The 14,814-nt window shown below is 40.1% G+C and overlaps 1 protein-coding gene across 1 annotated transcript in view; it reads left to right on the forward strand.

The window, feature by feature from the left end:
• The window catches only part of MED27 (mediator complex subunit 27), an 84,835-nt gene that overhangs the window by 21,964 nt on the left and 48,057 nt on the right, over positions 1-14,814 (forward strand). Inside the window, exon 3 of the mRNA XM_030961260.1 lies at positions 10,506-10,636. Within this exon, the coding sequence (XP_030817120.1) occupies positions 10,506-10,636 (131 nt within the window). The remainder of the gene's footprint in view (positions 1-10,505; positions 10,637-14,814) is intronic.

Raw genomic sequence — 14,814 nt, forward strand, 5'->3', positions numbered from 1 at the left:
TAAGAGGGTTCTTTATTATAACAAACAAACGAACAAAAAAATCAGTAATTGAAAATAAAAGTTTAACAAATTTGGACTGCTGCTGAGGTGGATGGTTTAAAATTAAGCATGGTATGTGGTAATTAAGCATGGGAAGAATTGGAGAGGAATAGTCTGGGACCTGCCTGAAAGTTCAGTAACTTACAATTTTTTCAACTTGATTACAGAGAATATCTGCAGGATGTGTTTTATTTCTAATTAGTGGCTGGTCCAGACAGAAAGTTACAATGGACTGCTCCAGACTAATCCTTTACTTTTAGTGATAGAAGTGGGGATAGAGATTCCAATCTTGCCATGACCTGGTGAAAGCCTCCCCTGGCTGCTTCAAAGACTTGCTCAGCACCTGACTGCAGTCATTATCTATGGAAACTCTACTACAAACATAGTAAGTATGTAGTAAAAACATTTAGTGTTGTTAAAAATCTGAGATTCCTCAGATCCACACCCAGCATGAGTGGAATAAGAATTGTGAAGGTAAATTTAACAGTATTTGTAAAGAAGCAGGATAAAGCAGGAAAATATGGTAGAAGGCATCTGAGAGGAGAAGTGTGGGCATTGTGTGAGATCCTGCAAATAACATTCTGTGCATGAAAACGGTGCTGAGTAACTGCCTCTTCATCCATGAGATCCTGCAGGCTGTGGTTAATTTGAGGTCTGGAAAGAAGCACATAATGAAAGTCTGAATCCTTAGCACAGGCAGACTAATTTAGATTGCACAGGCATTATGAAGCATTTCCTCGTTACGGAATTCTTAATTTGTAACTTTAATTTTAATGTAACTTTTTTAGCATACCTAAAAATACATGAAAAATACTACTTTTCTCCTCAAATACACTATGTTTCTTGGGTCAGCACAAAACCTCCCACCTCCCTGTAAAACGGTGTGTTATAAATCCCTAAATAAATACAATAAACAGCTTTTGGAGAGGATATCTTCCTTTTGGTTCCAACAAGAGAGGAGTAAATAAAGTAATTGATGTGCCCTGTTAGCTGTGAGCAAGTTTCATGTCCAAGTTTCGTGTGGTGTCTTTCCTTTGGCGTGCAGAGAAAAGCAGAGGATTTTAGCACCTCGCCCACAGCATCCACCTCCTGACAGCAAAACTTGTCAATAGAGAAGCATTCAGCACTTCATTATTTCTACAACCTGAGCGCATTTGCAAATTAATTGATGTGTGGGAGGAAAGGCATCTGCTATTGTAGAAGCCCTTAACTGTTGCAGCAAAACTAGAAATAAACTGGTTAGCTGTAGTGAGCTGATATGCTGCTGCAGGTGTTGGAGCCTCTAAAGTGGATCTTGTCCTTTTTTCTTTTTGTTTTTGGTATTAAAAAAAAACCCAAACAATCCAAACCCAAACTTCTCATTGAATTGTGACCATGGAAACACTAGCACAGTAAAGGTAATATCTTGTATACTTCTGTAGGGTTGCTAGTAAGTAATTTCATATTTCTTGCTGGCTCAGCACCAAAAGAGAGTTTTAATTAGGCCTGTAATGAATGACTGGGAGCGTTTTAAAGGCTATTAATCTTGTGGTGTAATTGAGTTAATTATAATATCATTATAAGCTCCCATGAAAATAGGATGAAGTGTATTCCATTTGTTTTATTCTTTAAGTTATTTCTGAGGTCCCCCAGCTTCATTTCAAATGCTCCCACTGCAAGTCTCCAACAGAGAAAACTGTAGAAGCATTTCATGTGTCACTGCACCAAACCTTCTGTTGTGCATCATCCCAGTCCTGGGCTCTCTGAGCTGCCCCTTTTCTGTAGCTGCAAGTATCTCCTTGCAGTGCAGAGCATCTTTAATTTGCATTTCCCAGAGTAGTATTTCCTTGTTTTTCTGGTTTCCTATCAGTAACTCACCCGAGTGTGGCAGATGAGAGTAAGAATATGTGATCTATTTTCAGAAATAAAGATTACAGCAGCTTTCGAACTGTTACTCTTTGTGCTGTGGCAAAAAAATGTGTAGCAAAAGAGGTGTTTTTTTGCAAAGCATATGGCTCTTCACTCGTTCAGACTACTGTAAGTTTGGGATTTGGTTGTAAAACATCTCTGTGCTTTTTGCACTCTCTAGTCAGAGTGTGACATCTCCAACAGATGGACACATAAACTTTCCATAATCCACTTCTTTCCTTTCAGAAGAAGAGATTCTCATCTGTAAAAGTTGTTGAAGAAAACCTGATCTGTTGAAATCTGTTGTGTGCATAGAAGTGGGGATATGAAGATGTGGTGGATACACAGCTCAGCGCTGGAGCTCCTGCTGTTTCTGGGGCTCTCTGGCTGCAGTGAGGTCAGCCCTGCTTTTGTACTTCAGACTTCCTTCGAGCATTGGCCAGGGAGGTTCAGGTTGGAGATGAGGAAGGATTTCTCCACAGAAAGGCTGCTCAGACCTTGGAAGGTGAAGTCACCATCCCTGGACATATCACTCAGAGCTAGTTGTCACCAGATTTGGCTGATAACTCCATCCTGTTTGCTTCTTGCAACCCTGCATTATCAGGATTGTCTTGGTTTAATGGTTTTAAAGTCTACAATCAAGAGTTTCCAACCTTTACCCTGCTGGGATGGTAGAAGTACCTTTTTTCTTTCAGGAACTTTGCTGGTCACAGTTTTGTGTTTTCCATCCTCTTGACTATAACAGATTTTGTAAATAGTTTAGAAATGCCAGCTTGTGATGTATGGGCCTCTTTAACATTTCTTTGATTTATGTGCACTGTGCTGGAAAAAAGCAGAGGAAGCATATTATTCTGGAAAAGAATGTTGCCAGTCTTCCATTTTTTCAGTCTTAGTTAAAAGCTACACTTTTATCAATCAAAGCTGATAGATTCTTTTTGCATTCCCAAAAACATTCATAACTTAATTCTTTGATGTCTGAAGAGGTAATTTGCCTAAGACTTTTATAAATGTCTACTTATTTTTTGGATGTCTTACTTGAAATACCTTTTAATCAGATTTTTCAGAATTTCCAGACACCTGTGGTGATGCCAGGGTTTGTCTCTGTAAAAGTCTCTGGTGTTACATGGGAAGGATGAAAGTTAAAACCTCTTACTTTAATTGGTGATAACAGTGACCTTAAATTTAAGATTTGCTCTTATTTGTGGATGAATATTTTCTGTGGGTTACTTCATAGTGTCTAGAAAAGATGGATAAATCAATCTACACATTAATATCCTGCAGCTGTTGTAGGAATAGGGGAATAGGCCTCATGCCTTCTGTTCCAGAAGTCTCCAGCTTTAAGCTTTAATTGCTTGTCACTGGCAGGCTGGAAATCAGCATCCCCTGCAGCCTTGCTTCAGGAGGCCTGCTGGATGTAAAGAAAGATATTAGCAAAAGTAACCATTTAAGGAAGAATTAGCTCCTAATTTGGCAACTTCAGCTCAGTTTAAACAATATTCCTTCAGCCCCTTCTGCTGTGCTGGTACAGTGGGGTGGTCACCGAAGACAGTGGTGATGTCTGGTGTACCTTGGCAGAGCCTTGGGATGGACTCTGGAGTTGTGATCTTCCAATTTCCCCTTCAGGAAAGGCACAGGAGACTGAGGAAAGCCAGGTTTCCCTATGCTGGCAGGAAAACCCTCAGCTGGGCTATTGTCAGACATTAGTATGGGTATCTGCCTAAAGTCTAAAGATATTGTGCATTTTAATTATTGTGCAAGTCATCAAAGCTAAGGAAAGGCATTTAACAGAAGTTAAAATAATTAAATTTAATGAGTTAGGGAAAGAATAAATCAGCAGCACAAGTACTGGGTGTTGTTATTACTGTTCCACTGCTTACCCACTAATGGATTTCCCTCATCTCTGCTTTGCCTGTCTCCCCTTTGTCAGATTGTGCGCTGTACTGGTTGGATTTACATAAGCTGCACCATATAGACATTTTATTGAAGAGTATTAATTTCTTGATTTGTCTGTAAAGCATTTTGTTTGGTGTAGTAAAGGCTCCCCTCAGAGCTGCAAATCATGGCATGGTGCTGGACAGTTTGGGGAGTGTTTCTGTACCTGATTGCAGCCCTTTATTCTGCCATTTGAGCTTTATCTTCCCATTTCTTGTGTAAGCACCTGAGCACCCCCTGTCACAGAGGCAGCAGGTCATCCTTCATACTGACACAGCTGCCACCTGAGCCCCTGACACCAAAGATTTAGTCCAGGGCTTTAGAAAATACTAATTTTAGCAGGAGAGCAGTGTCTCCAGAGTCCTGGTGGCTGTTTAAGGGAGCACAGGGCTCTGGGGGAAGGTTCTAATTGTGGCCTTATCTTGGACTTTAATGATGACTTTCCCCTGCTACAGATTGTTTGTCCTATACCAAGATAATGCTTCTGTCAAAAAGGAATTAGGATTTTCTGTCAGATATTGATCATGTGCACTTCTTGGATCTTTAGACTTTAATGAAGTCCATTAAAGGAACACACAATTGTGAATACACCTCACAGAGTGACACTAAGACCACTTACCTGTTCTGGACAACCTCTGTGCCCACCACCTGCCTTCAGCTCAGGGTTACTTGAAAATAACCTGCTGCTGCTGTTTGTTACTGCACCTGGGTTTATTTTGTTATTTAGATGCAGAACACAATGTAATAATTCTACTTTGCTTTTTATAATTCTATTATGTGTTTATGTTGTAGCTGCATACACAAGGAAATAAATGCCAGTTCATTTTGTTATCTTTCAGTAAATATGTATGTTCAAACCCTTCAGAATACCTGGAGGTATAAACATTTTAAGCATAAAATACAGTTATTCTTCTAAAGAGTGCATAAAGTAGCTTGTAACCCCAGATTATGATTACTCTGCCTCTTTATCCATTTTAAACACTAGATCCCTTTAAAATCCAGCCTGGTGGCTGTGTAGGTTCTCTTTGTGTTGACATTATCAAAAAAACCAAGAATATATCACTTCTGTAGCTATTAAATGGATTCCAGAACATTTTTTTAAATGGTGGAGGAGGAGTAGTGGCTTTTGCAGTGACTCTGAACAGTGCAGGTCATTTTATTGGCAGCAAGGATGCAGATGCTGAAGTTTTGACCAATTCCTTGAAGAAAGTGCCATGAGATTTGCTATCTCTGCATGGTTAAAAGCCAAAGACTTGCAAGCAGTATTGGAGTGAGGGAGCATTCATCAGCAGTCATTCATCAGCAGAACTTCTGTGTTTTCAAAAGAAAAGTAGGAAGAACACACTTTAGGGCTGAAATCTGACACTAATTAAAACAGCACTCTCAGCAAAAATAGGAATTCAGAGACAGTAGAATAAAACCTGTAGCAAAAACAAGGCATTAAAAGAAGCAGGGATATGTATCAATGCATTTCCTACTATTGTGTCATTATATATATAAATAAATAAAAATGTCTCTGCTTGTTTTTGAACTCCCTAGGTCAGGGAGGGAGGGAGGGAGAGAGCCCTAAGGGAGAAGCCCTGTGCAGGGCTGATATTCCCAGCCTGCTCCATATCCCAGTTTATTGACCTGGCATCTCACAGCCCAGGCATGAGAGAGGACAATAACAGAAGTGTGAGCTCATAATTGTCACTTTTGAGTCAGATCAGGGTGTTTGGCAAAAGGAGTAATAACTTTTCCACAGGGATTTAAAAAAGAACGGGATGGGAGCAGCCTTTGTTCCTCTCATGGATAGATGTTTCTTGCTTAAATATTGTTGTAAACTGGAAAAGGGGCATAAATGCTTTTAAAAAATAGAATAAAGTGTCCTAATTAAATAGTAAAATAGAGCAAAGACACAGTGTCTAGTTTTTCTATTAATTGAAAAGCCTGCAACCCAGCTCAACAAGAGGAAAACCAATGAGTAAAGAAATTGGAGACTCTCCTTTTGGCTTATTGATGCTGTTTTGGTCAAGTCAAGAATTCAGCTGTCCTAAAATGATCAAACATTGTTCGGAGAAAAAGAGAATTTCCAAACAGGCCTCATTATCTGAAAAAAGCTTAAAAATATCAATTAAGGTAGTATAATTTCTCTCTTGCCTACTTTAGTCTGCAGAGATGAAACTGTGGGAGTGTCCTGCTTGCTTGCTGGTTGCTCTTTCAAAAGAGCAAGTAGAGTTTTATCATAATAAACAAATCCCTTTTCATCTGCAAGGGAGAAGTTGTTTAATGATGAGGGGCAGAGCACTGTGCATCCTAAAGGAGGCAAATGTGCATCACCAGGATTACAGTGAGCTCAGAAAATGCCACAGTGGGTGAGTATCTGTCAGCCACCTCTGTAAAAGGCATTCCTTGGAGGAATGGAAATAAACTTTACATTACCTGGATCTGAGAAAACCTTTTTCTGTTTATATATGTGATCACTAAGTATTTACATAAGAATGGAATAATAAGTAACAGGATAATGTGATAACAAAGAAAATTATTCTTCTGATTTCACTTCTTAAAGTGTCAGTGCTTAGAAAGCTTTAATTAATAGCAAAATGTAAATGTAATGTGCAGCTGTAGCTGATGTGATCAGTTGCTAATGCTCCAATTGATTGCTTTTTTGCTTTTTTTTCCTTGATTCTTACTTTCTTTCACCCAATTTTTGCAACTTTGGATGGCCTTGTCAGTAAGTGCAGTGTACTCACTTGTTTGGGCAGCAGTCAGCACATGCAAAATCTCCAACCCATGAATTATTTAAACTAAAGACCTCTAGACCCAGCTTGATTCTAATGATGAAGCTTTAGTTTTCAAAGTTTTAAATGAGCACTGTGCCCATGTTTGTGGTTTCATAACATTCACTGCAAAGTAACCCTACAGGCTAAGATGGAAAGCTGTCACAATATGGTCAGTGCTTCTCAGCTGAACAAAGGGGCCTTTCCTACAGGGTTCTTACTGTAACAGAAGTTTTCTGTCTGCTCCAAATCTTAAAGATCATCTGCACAAGACAGGATTTTTGGCAGATGTAGAGGTTCTTTTTGGTTATTTTCATTGTTTTAGGAGATGTATTACCTTATTTCTGGTAAGAAGGATCACTGGAGTAGAGTAAGGAAAAGATGTGATTAAGTTCTTTAAAAATATTAATGCTTTCAGTGCTAAATCAGATCTGTAATTCTTTAATGCACCTTTTTTTTGTTTAAATAGTTCCTGTGAAAGCCAAAGACATCTTATGTGGATGAAGAAATTGCCCTCCTTACAATTACAGCTGGGAGAAAAGTGACTCCCAAGTGCTTTCAGTGTTCATACTTTTCACTTAGTGAGGAAGATTAAGAGCTGTTAATATAGGAATGTAGTTTTCATATACTCAGGAACACTAAAAATGTGAAATATTAGTGATAGCATTCTGTGCTAGAAAATCTAGCAATGTGGCCATTAACGTAGAAAAATAATTAATGTTTAAAAAATAATTTAGAGTAATCCAAGTTCTCTTTCTGTTTAGCTTCTTGTAAAACATTTGTATGTATTGAAGAGTTACTTTCCGTACCTTTCCTACATTCCTAAGTAGAATTCACACATCTACTTGGAACTGCAGTTTTTAGAAGAATATCAGCTATCATGAGACTCATCATAAACCTGTACAAGTTGGCACGGGGGTATATCCTGGCTGCTAAATGTTGTAAATTGATTTTTGTTGTTGCTGGTTTTGATTTCTTGGTTTTCTGAGATAGATTTTCTGTTTCATCTGCGTGTATTGGGGAAAATGAATCAATCTTATTGATATTATGCAGAAAAATACGTCATTAGGGAAAAGCTTAACCTCACACAAGCCAGGTGGAATTCCCCAAAGCTGGAAAACGTGGGTGCTTGCAGTAGTGGTGGGGAATCCCTTTGCAGCTGATAGAGGAATGATTTGCACAACTGCCTGGTGCTGCAGCAATGCTCATTTCAGTGAGTATTCACCACTGGGCACAGGGGCCAGGAGCAGGGGGGAGCTTGTTGGGAAAGTTGTTGGGAATGTTGTTGGGAATGCCCTGGGCAGGGCAGGTTTGACCATCAGAGATTCCGCGGTTTTTGGCCGTGGGGTCTCAAACCGCCCAGAGGTGCTGGAGCACAACAGCTCTGCTGGTCCAACCCAAGGCTCTGTCAGCTCCTGTCTGCATGTGCCCACAACCTTCTCCCCAGTGTTCTTACAGCCACCAGCATTCCCTGGATTCAGGACTCCTTGAGCTTCTGTGTGTTCATTAACCCCAAACAGGATTTGTGTTCCATGAGCTCCTCTCAGCCTCCCTGCCTGAGCCTTTTAGCACCCACAGCATCCTCTGGCAGTGCATTTCAGCACTTTTCTCTAAAGTGGAGAGAATGTGTTTGGAAATGGCATTCTCTTGTTAGTAAGCAAAAATTTGGTGGGGGGTTGGTGTGTTTTTAGCTGATATTTCTCTCATGGTTGATGCTGGCCGACAAAGGTGTTGATTTTGTAAGAGGAAGAGGGAACTGAATGGCACCTGTATTTTCTATCCATCAGACCATAAATCTCCTGGCCATAGTTCTGATACCTGTGGTCCTGCTTTGGCACTATTTTCAGTCTTGCTTCTGCTCCTCAGAAAAATGATTAAGAAACAATTTCCTGGTCCCTTCAGTGAACACCCCCTGTCCCCAAAAAGGAGAGCACTCTGTGCAGTACAGTGTGTGATGCTTTAATAATGTATAAATCAAGCTGGACAGAAGCTGCCTGTCAGTTTTATTAACTTTGACCTTTTCTCCCATTATAAAGATGGTTTGGTAAATATTTAATGGCCCTTACAGGACCTGCATTCCTAAGAGCAAAGGTAGATTCGGAAGAAATACTTATAATTAATAAAAATAACTTAATCACTTGGTAGTCACCCTTGGAGGACAAAATTTTGGTTTAGAATCTGTTTCTTTTTTATTCCTTTAGTAGCTTTTTGGTTGTTTTTTTTAATGCCTGACCACTAAATGTCACTAGCTGGGAGGGTATGAAATGTTTTTAAGAGGTTACCTTTAAAATCCATCTCTGATTAGTACCAGTGATTACCTCCATCTCTGAGCAAATGTCCAAATAATGTTGTTTACCTGAAATACCTGCACAGGGCACATCAGTGGATGGTGCCACCAGCACAAAAAGATGCAGGAAGGAAAAGGAAAAGCATATTCCTGGAGTCAACAGGCTCTTCTGCCAGAGCTGTCTTTGCCTTTAATTCCCTGCATATTGCACTCCCTGCACATTCAGGTAGTGAAGATTGAAAACTAAGCCCCTGACACTGAAACATGGCCTTTCAAACAGGGACCCTCCATCGCTCTCATTGATTTTTTTTCATTTCAGAAAACTGTCGGAGAAAAACAAATTTGAGCAGAATCCATTGGTTGGGGCAGTAAAATCCCCCCCTTCCCTGGCAGAGCACAGCTCCCTTCCCATTAGGAATGTGATGTGTCTTCATGTTGTGCCAGGCTGAGCTCACGTGGCACAAGGAGCAGCCAGGGGAACCAGGAGCCTGTTAAAAATCCTTCTGGGTGTGCTGAGCAGTGACATCTGAGTCAAACTGGCTATGGGGATTGCTCCCCTCCTGTTACAGGTGGTTTTGGGTACATCATTCCAAGCTTTTCCTCCCTCTTTTTCACTCAACCTCTGTAGAAAAGCTTGGTTTAAGACCATTTCGTTTTCTGAACATTTTAAAATCATTCTTTCCTGACCATAACCCATTTTTTATGTGCAGACCATGGGGTTAGAGGGGTTAACTGTGATACAATTCATCTTTTTCAGAACAAATATTGAGACAATGTAGTGAACACATAGTTCCAGGTACTGGAATGATGCAGGAAATCACATTTGTCTGAAAATGAATCTTCCTTCCCCTTCCAGTTCAAAAATGGGGCACTCAGAATGTAATTGAAAGTGTTCAGAGGAGAACCTGTTGCACTTGGAGGTGGTTGCAGGACAGGCAGAGCCCTGTAGCTGTTCTTAAATCTGAGAGCTGTGGGAGTGCACTCAAAATCCTGCAGATTCATGTTGTGTCCTTCAAAAATTTGTCTTTTATTGGCAAAGGAAAAGAGAAGTTTTAAGGAGAAAGCTGCTGAATGTGAATTATTCTGCAGTGCTATGGAGATGTGCAAGCAGGTATTTTAAAAACAAGATTTTTCTTTACAGTGGTAGAAACTCCTTTGCAAATGTTTTGTGGTTTTATGTTTAAGAAGAAAAAGATGAGTGTTATTTCTAAAAAGCTGGTTTATATTGTGAAAGGGTTGCATCTGTCTTCCTCTTATCTTCTTCCTAAAGTGAGAATGTTTAGTCCCTAGAGAGGAGAAACAGTTTCAATGTTTAAAAGCAAGCCCAAGTTTCAAGACAGGTAGACTTGAGAGGAAGTCCTTGATTCACCATCTTACTTGCCCTAATGCATAACTTGCTCCTCATACCCATTTCACAGCAGACTTTTCCCATGTGCTTTTGTCCCTATTGTCTTCCACCAAGCAATATATCTGAAATACCACACACCAACTTCCTGACTGGCTGTAATTTGAATCAGGTGCCACAGGTAGCAGAGGTCTGACACAGACAGAGTACTGCAGTGGTATGTATTTTAATATATATATGTTTTTTTCTTATCCAGTTGCAGTACCATGCTGGGCTGGCATCTGGCCTTTTGAATCAGCAGTCTCTGAAACGTTCGGCCAACCAGATGGGAGTCTCTGCAAAGCGCAGACCAAAAGCCCAGCCAACAACTCTTGTCCTGCCTCCTCAGTAAGTAATGGAATATTTGGAAGAGTTTCCATGCTGGGGGGCTGGAATATTTCTTATTAACTTATTGGTTTTTTGGTTTAATTTTTAATCATCATAATAAGCGATCTCGTGCTTGCGTTTTTGCTCCATACACATTCTCTTTGTAGCAGGTCATTAAAAAACTTTTTGCAATATGAGCTTGTCATTGAGGAATGATGCTCACCTGATTGTTATGACTTGGAACTTCAAGCAGGACTTTTCTGAAGGTCCTAAAAGACTGAAGCCAAAAAGTCTTTGGTGTGAGTACTTTCTCGGCAAACGTCTGTTCCAAGTCCATCTGTTCACCATATGTTAATTTTGCATCGGATCTGAACCTCTTTTACAGGTGACAAGCAATTATGAGGACACTTAGAAACTGTTTGAGGACACAGAGTATCAACACTTTGAGCAGCCTGTGTGTAGTGATGCCAGAAACACAGAGATGTGCACAACGAAGCTTATAAATTAATAAACCGCCTGAAATATATTTAGTTACCTGTAAGAAAATGATTATTATGTAAAAAATGAAATGCTAAGCAATTGTTCATCCTTGTAGTTTGTGGAAACTGCTTGCTTTTCTTCACAAAACAAGAGTCACTGATGTATAAACACTGTGCTACCAAAAACCTTGTAGCTGTAGTAATAAAAGTCCCTGTTGTCACCAGATTTCACAGGTCAACGTTTAGAGGGTTTCTTCTTACAGGAAACGAGAAAAAAATTAGAGTCAATAGAGCTTTCCCCTTGTATATTAACTTTAAAGTGCTGGTAATTCAAGAATCCATAAAATGCTCTATTGTTTTACCAATATATCAGACAAAGGAGAAGGTTTGAAGGGGGCTCCAGCAGTAGTTGGAAAACCAGATGTTGTTTCTCTGATATGTGGGATGGAACAGGGGTATCTTGTGACAAACTGGCTGGTTAGTTTTCCTTCTTTGTTGGGGTATCTGGAGCTTCAAATGGATTTCCTTCTCAGGAAGTCTATAAACTGGAGGTCTGGTATATCAATTAACACAGCTTTTTCAGTATTTTGGTGGGTTTTTCTTTTATTTCTTAATCATGGTATCTCTAGTTACTAGAAATATGTATAAAGAGCTAACTCATACTTTTGCATAGAAAAATTTGCTCTTTAACAGCTGCAGCTGTATAAAACTTAATGTGAGATACATAATATACATATTTAAAAGTATTATATGTCTTGTTATCTGTAGATGATTTTCCTTCAGTGGTGCACTTACCTAGGATCTGCAGATAGACTGAAATTTTAGTGTGGTAGCTAAACTTTACGCAGTAGTTGAATTATGTTTCAGTATCTTATTACCACTTCCAGCATTATTCACAGGGAAAATGTGTTTCTGCTGAGCTGGCCCTTTATCTGTCACTGGTTGCCTCCTCTCTGGCTCCTCTTTGACCTTTCCATATTTGTTCTTCTTTGCTATCTCAGTGTCTTAAGAGAATAATAGTGATATTAAGGCAAATCAAATACCTGTTGGGCTCAGTATCTTGTTTCCAGCACAGGACAGAAGGAGATTATGAAAAGACTTATTGAAATAGGCTTATGAAAAGTATTTAGGGCAAAAAAAAAAGGTGTGACAAATGGATTTTAATATCTTGATTTTGCTGTAGTTTCATGCAAATAGTGATGAATCATGCACTGGGGTTTTTTTTCCCTTCATTCTTTATAAAATGCAAAAGAAGAAAACATCCAGATGCAAAACTACAGATCTCCTTGAAAGGGCATCCTGCATCCTAATATTCCCATGGCAATTCAAGGATTTTTTTATAAGCTTTATTAATTCATCAGGAATTAATAGGGAAGAAAGGGATAACTATTTCTTGGTCTGTTTTTGCTTTGATGTATGCTATTAAAATTAAGTTCAGTGACAAGTCATTGGGCTGAGTAACAATGAGTCAAGTGTTTATTAAGTGTTGTTCAGAGCAGCTATATTATCTTGAGCTTTTCTTAAACAGAAGTAGTTGAAACCAGCTGTATGCCAAAATGTCATTTCAGGAGAGCAGGTTGGAGTGAATATCAACACTGCAGTAAATCCTCTCTGCCAGCAAAGGAATGCAGGAAACACTTGCTCAGGAGGCATCAGAGGTGATGATTTGGGCAAAGAATCTCCTAAAACTAATTTATTCTGATGCAGATTTTGCACATGGCTAGTTTACTAGTAAACATGTCTGTATTTGAGTTACAGGTGTTATTAGAGGGCAGGTTACTATCTGTTTATTTATGGTCCTGTTCCTTGAAGAAACTGCATGAGTAACTTTTGCTATTGCACTTCACCTTCTCCATGGCAGTGGTGCAAGCTGAGCAATTTTCTTGTTCATCCAGGTCTTTGATCTGTGCTGCTGGGGTGAGACTTGGGTTGTATTCCACAAACTAAAACTTCCCAAATGGTGTTTCATCTCATAAAAGCAGAAAAATGAAGTTTTGTTCAATTCACTGTTCACTTGAGCCTTCAGTCTCTATCCCTGCTCTGCTTTTCTTCTTTCCCCTCCAAAATGCCTTTTTTTTTTAAAGAAACCAACCAAGCCAAAGCAAACCCAAGCCTGTCTTGCTGTCTTGGAGGCTCAGCCATCTCTTCCTATTTTATGCTCACAGAAAGAGCTGGAGAAAGGGTTTGGGTGATGGCAAAAGTGATTCTTGGCAGGTCCTCACCCCTTTTCCTCCCCAACCTTAGGCTGTCTTCTGGTGTGCTGTGGTTTGGAGATGAGAGCCTCTAATTCTTCACTAGTAAATATCTGAGACAGAGCAGCAATTTTGAATCCAAAAGGTGGTTTTGAAAATGGAAGTTCTCTGCCCTATGCAACTGCTTTGAGGAAAATCTGCATTTTCTCCCTGTTTATTTGAGGACTTGTAAGGGTGCTGAGCATTTTTGAAGAGAGGCCTTTTGGCGTTGGGTTTTGCTTTTCAGTATTGGTTTTCCCTGGCTCTGAAAGCGCAGAAAGGAAGCCTGGATTGATGTGTGTCTCATTCCCAGCCAAATGATCTGTGTGAGAAAATGACTAACTGCTGGCTGCTGTCTCTGCCTGCTTTGTCCCTCCTTCTGTCTTCTATTAACAAGACATCTCCCTGTACGTGCTAATGGATGCATTCCCTCACATGCCTCTCATCTGGCTGCGGGTTCCTTCCTTCTGTTCAGCAGTCTCAAGGCAGTGTTTGCTGGAGTGCTGAGAGCTGTCAGCTCCTCTCAGTGCCTGGGGAAGTGTCTGTGTGCAGCCCTGCTGAAAAGCAGGGTGGCTGCTCCTGCTTGGGAATCAATAAATAAAGACAATGGGAAATTATGGCGTCGCTTTTCCTTTTGAAATGTAGGAATTGGTGCAGTTAATTAATCTGATATTATTTTGCTTGGCACCACAAATTTGCAGTTAGGAAGTTGTCTCTGAGATCCTGAGGCAGCAGAATTCTCTGGGGAGTGCTGAGAGCAGGGAGTCCACAGGGTAATTCCTGCTGCTGGACCACTGTCACTATAGGACGCGAAAGAACACAAGCGCACACCGCTGTTCTCGAGGTGAAGAATAAAAGGGAAGTTTATTTTCTGACTCTTAACATTTATAGTTTTCTAAAAGTGACAGTGGATTGGAGGGTGACAGTGCCACCTCTCCAATGACACTGGACAAACTAACAGTCTATCAAATTTCTCTTCCTCCATAAAAGAATGCAAAACAATGAGTTATTTACAGAAAGTGTGTGAGAAAGTTCGCTACAAAAATGTCAACATCAGAAGGCTTAGAAAATCTTAAAAAATCAGGGCGACAGACCACCCTGCTGGGATCCCAGAGAATCTGGTGTGTCACTGTCCAGCTGGAAAACAACAGCAGTGAGCCACTGTGAGCTGGAGAAGGAGGAAAAGAGGAAGCCCAGGATGCTCTCTGTATTCTTGCAGTGGAGTTCAGTGGCACACACAAGAGTCAGTCAGCTTTAATGGGAATTTTTAGGGGTCTCAGTTGGAAACATTGTGATTTTGATAGCTGTGTGGTGTGGGGCTTTCTCAGTGCTCCCAGAATGATCATCTGTCTTCTCTGTCTGGAAGAAAATTGCCAGAACAAGAACTTGATCACTGCAGAAGGTACTGAGACTCTTGCCCTTTATGGTGCCTCTTAGGGTCATTTGTTGTCACTTTGTGGTTTTGAAGAAATCAGCACACTATAAACAA

This window comes from Camarhynchus parvulus, chromosome 17, assembly GCF_901933205.1.
Source record: "Camarhynchus parvulus chromosome 17, STF_HiC, whole genome shotgun sequence".
NCBI classification, from domain to species: Eukaryota; Metazoa; Chordata; class Aves; order Passeriformes; family Thraupidae; genus Camarhynchus; species Camarhynchus parvulus.